Consider the following 3,278-nt stretch of genomic DNA (forward strand, 5'->3'; position numbering starts at 1 on the left):
GGTAGAAAGAAACACAGAGAGAAAAATTAATCTGATTGGTTGCCTCTTATGCATGCTCTGAGGTATGTGTCCTTGACTGGAATTGAACTTGAGATCCTTCATTTTGAGGGCTGATGCTCCAATCACTGAGCAAAACTGGCTAAGGCTTGGAAACCTTATCTGATGGAGAATGAGTGAAAGAATTGAAGATCCTCAAAATCAGGAAGTTTTACATAAATTAAAACAGACATTAATTTCTGAGTTTATGTTCTTCAACATAGCTGTTTTTAAATCTTTAAGGGTGTGAGATGTGGAAGAGAGATCAGATTTATTCTTTGTAATTCCCAAGGACCAGTGAATTCAAATCACAGGAAAGAAGTCCCCACTTCTGAAAATGAGGTAATCTTGGTTTAGGATCACTTTCTGTTTGTATTATTCCCTTAGCAGACACAGGCAATATTTACTTTCCCCTAGATTTATTCTCAGAGGTAATCAGAAAATTCCAAGAAATTCAAATGGATAGGAAAAGCTCCCCCCCCCCCCCCCCCCCCCCCCCCCCCCCCCCAGCAAAAGATAATTCTGGAAACTCACAGGACTGAGGAATGTTATCACTGTCTTGGGAAAAGAACATTGTAGTGAAGTTTGGGAGAAAAGTGACAGAGATCCAGCAATAGCCAGGGAGGCAGGAATCCATGCTAGGAGAGTTGGCTTATACTTTAGAAGAAATTCCACTAAGGATATGAGTCAGTAATAGCATTTTAGAATATGGCATCCATTTGATATGAGAAAAAGAAACCACCTCAAGAATAAATTTAAATTTACACGTGTTTATATTTTCTGAATCTGCAGACATTTTTTTCTTTGTGTAAGAGAGTGAATCACAGTACTTTCTGATTCCAAACATGTAAATCCAGGCCATCATTGAACAAATACCAACAGCTTCTGCCTCTTTACAACATATTAACAACTACTCAGTAGTGTGCAGGGATAGAAATCTTAATCTCTACATTCTTGCTTAATCTCTGGTGTAAAAGTTAATTTGTTTCACTTATTGCTGCCTTTGCATGTCTGAGTCTCTTATAGGAAACAGGGTAAGAACATTGAACAGCAAGCTCAGTAGTTGTGAATGGAACCACAAGATGGCAGTGCACCTCTGCTGATGCAGGACACATGGAGGGTGCAGCTTAGTGGATTCTGCATGATAGGCTTTGGCAGAAGCACAGCCTTTTTCTTATTGGCTGGGTAGAATGTGAGAAAGCCTCTGACTGTCAGAGGAAAGGAGGGATAACTTGACAACAGCAGTAGCTCCCCTGGCTGTGATTGCAAGCCCACAATTAACCCTGAGAGGGAAGAACGATGAAGACGTCCATTGGAGCTTTGTTCATGTTCCTGTGGCTGCAGCTGGACTGTGAGTTGAGGGTTTATGGGAAACAGAACATATTAGTGGATATTCTGTAGAAGCAACACTGACTTTATTCAGGTTTCCTTAGTTTCTGCAGAAAAATAAAATGATAAAGTTTAATGATCTGGTTAACCTTCTTTCTTTGACTCTTTCTTTCTGCATAGGGGTCTGCCATGGAGAGAAAGTGGATCAGCATCTTTCCACCCTGAGTGTCCAGGAGGGAAACACTGCTGTTATCACCTGTACTTATTCAGACAGCGTCTCAGACTATTTTCCTTGGTATAAGCAAGAACTTGGAAAAGGCCCCCAGCTCATTATAGACATTCGTTCAAATAAAGACACAAACCCAGTTGGAAGACTCACTGCTTTCTTGAATAAGTCGGCCAAAAATCTCTCCCTGCACATCGCAGACACCCAACCTGGAGACTCAGCCGTCTACTTCTGTGCAGCGGGTACACATCGCTTCCCAGGCACCTGCATCCTGTACACAAACCTGCGAGTGGGGCAGCGCCCTCTGCCTGGGACAGACATCTTTCAAGCACAGCATTTGTCATGTTGCTTGTCTGCAAGTGGAAACTAATGTGTTGCATGTTAAAAATACATAATAAGACATTTAATTTTCAAGATGACCCAGGAAGTGTTAGAACATTTTGTTGAATGGCTATTGCATATGGATTCTTGAAAGGAGTTAGTAATGTTTTATGTTGAAATTGAGGCTTTAAAGATGAATTTACATTTGATATTTAGATACCACTCCTATAAAAAGCTTCTTACCATCAATATCATAATCCTTATTATGGTTAGATGATTAAGTATTTTATTTTTAAAAGTAGTATTTATTTATTTTATTTTAAAACATTGTATGTTAAACATTGAAAATATCTACAGTATAAAACCACAAAATTGATAATTCTGTAATGAGATAATATTAAGTATTATTGGAATCACTCTTTTAATCAATTTTTATTGTAATTAGTATCATTTTTTCACTGACTATTATACCTTGATAGGGTATTTCCATTTTATCAAGTATTTCAAACATCTGCTTTTTAATAGCTCTGTGAGGGCTTTTAATAACTTATAATTTTACTAGTGGCCTGGTGCACAAATTTTATGCACATTGATAGGAAATCAATTAAAATAAGTATTATAATATTGCTATTCACCCTTTCTCTGTAATAGAAGTATCAGAGATGAAAGAAAATTAGTAAAATGTATATGAAAATAGTATATAAATTGATTAATAAATAAACAATAACAACATGATGTAACATCAACAATGACATGCTATAAAAACAACAAAAACATGATATGAATACAACATTGATAAAAACAATGAATGATAAATTGATTAAACTTATTCTAACACTAAAGCCAGTGTCAAATGGGGACAAATCAATTCTTGCAGTCAGAACAACCTCTCCTCTGCAGATTCTGTTAATACTTCAGTTTTAATTATGTTAGATCACAATATTTTGATAATAAATCTAGTATATTACAAAGACCTAATTTACCATTAAGATTTCTCAGTAGCACGATGATTGCACCTACTTTCAATTGTAATTTATGACACGGCATTCCCAAAGGGAGTAATACTTTTAAGAAAGTATTCAATGGGAATTGTTTATTTTCAGCTTCATCTGTTGAATCTAGTATTATTGTCAATTACACTGTAGTCGCTGAGTCTTAGTGCAATATCCGTTCCCCAGCCTTTTTCACCACATGGGAAAAGAATAGGCTATGTCATTGAATCTAATGTAGGAAACAGGATACTGATTTGTTTCATTTTAGTGGCATTTGGATTATTGGGATCTGGTTTACAATGAATGAGAAAGTCCCTTTCAAAAGGGGGTCCTTCATCTTCATTTCTGAAAATGACAGCAACTTCGGTTACACA

The 3,278-nt window shown here is 36.6% G+C and overlaps 1 gene segment (V, D, J or C); it reads left to right on the forward strand.

The window, feature by feature from the left end:
• Positions 1–1,287: 1,287 nt before the first annotated feature.
• On the forward strand, positions 1,288–1,961 carry LOC118712385. The segment is given in 2 exon segments: positions 1,288–1,387; positions 1,546–1,961. Coding segments are annotated over 2 exon segments (468 nt in total).
• The last annotated feature ends 1,317 nt before the right edge of the window (positions 1,962–3,278 follow it).

This window comes from Pipistrellus kuhlii, unplaced genomic scaffold (assembly GCF_014108245.1).
Source record: "Pipistrellus kuhlii isolate mPipKuh1 unplaced genomic scaffold, mPipKuh1.p scaffold_m20_p_1, whole genome shotgun sequence".
Lineage (NCBI taxonomy): Eukaryota > Metazoa > Chordata > Mammalia > Chiroptera > Vespertilionidae > Pipistrellus > Pipistrellus kuhlii.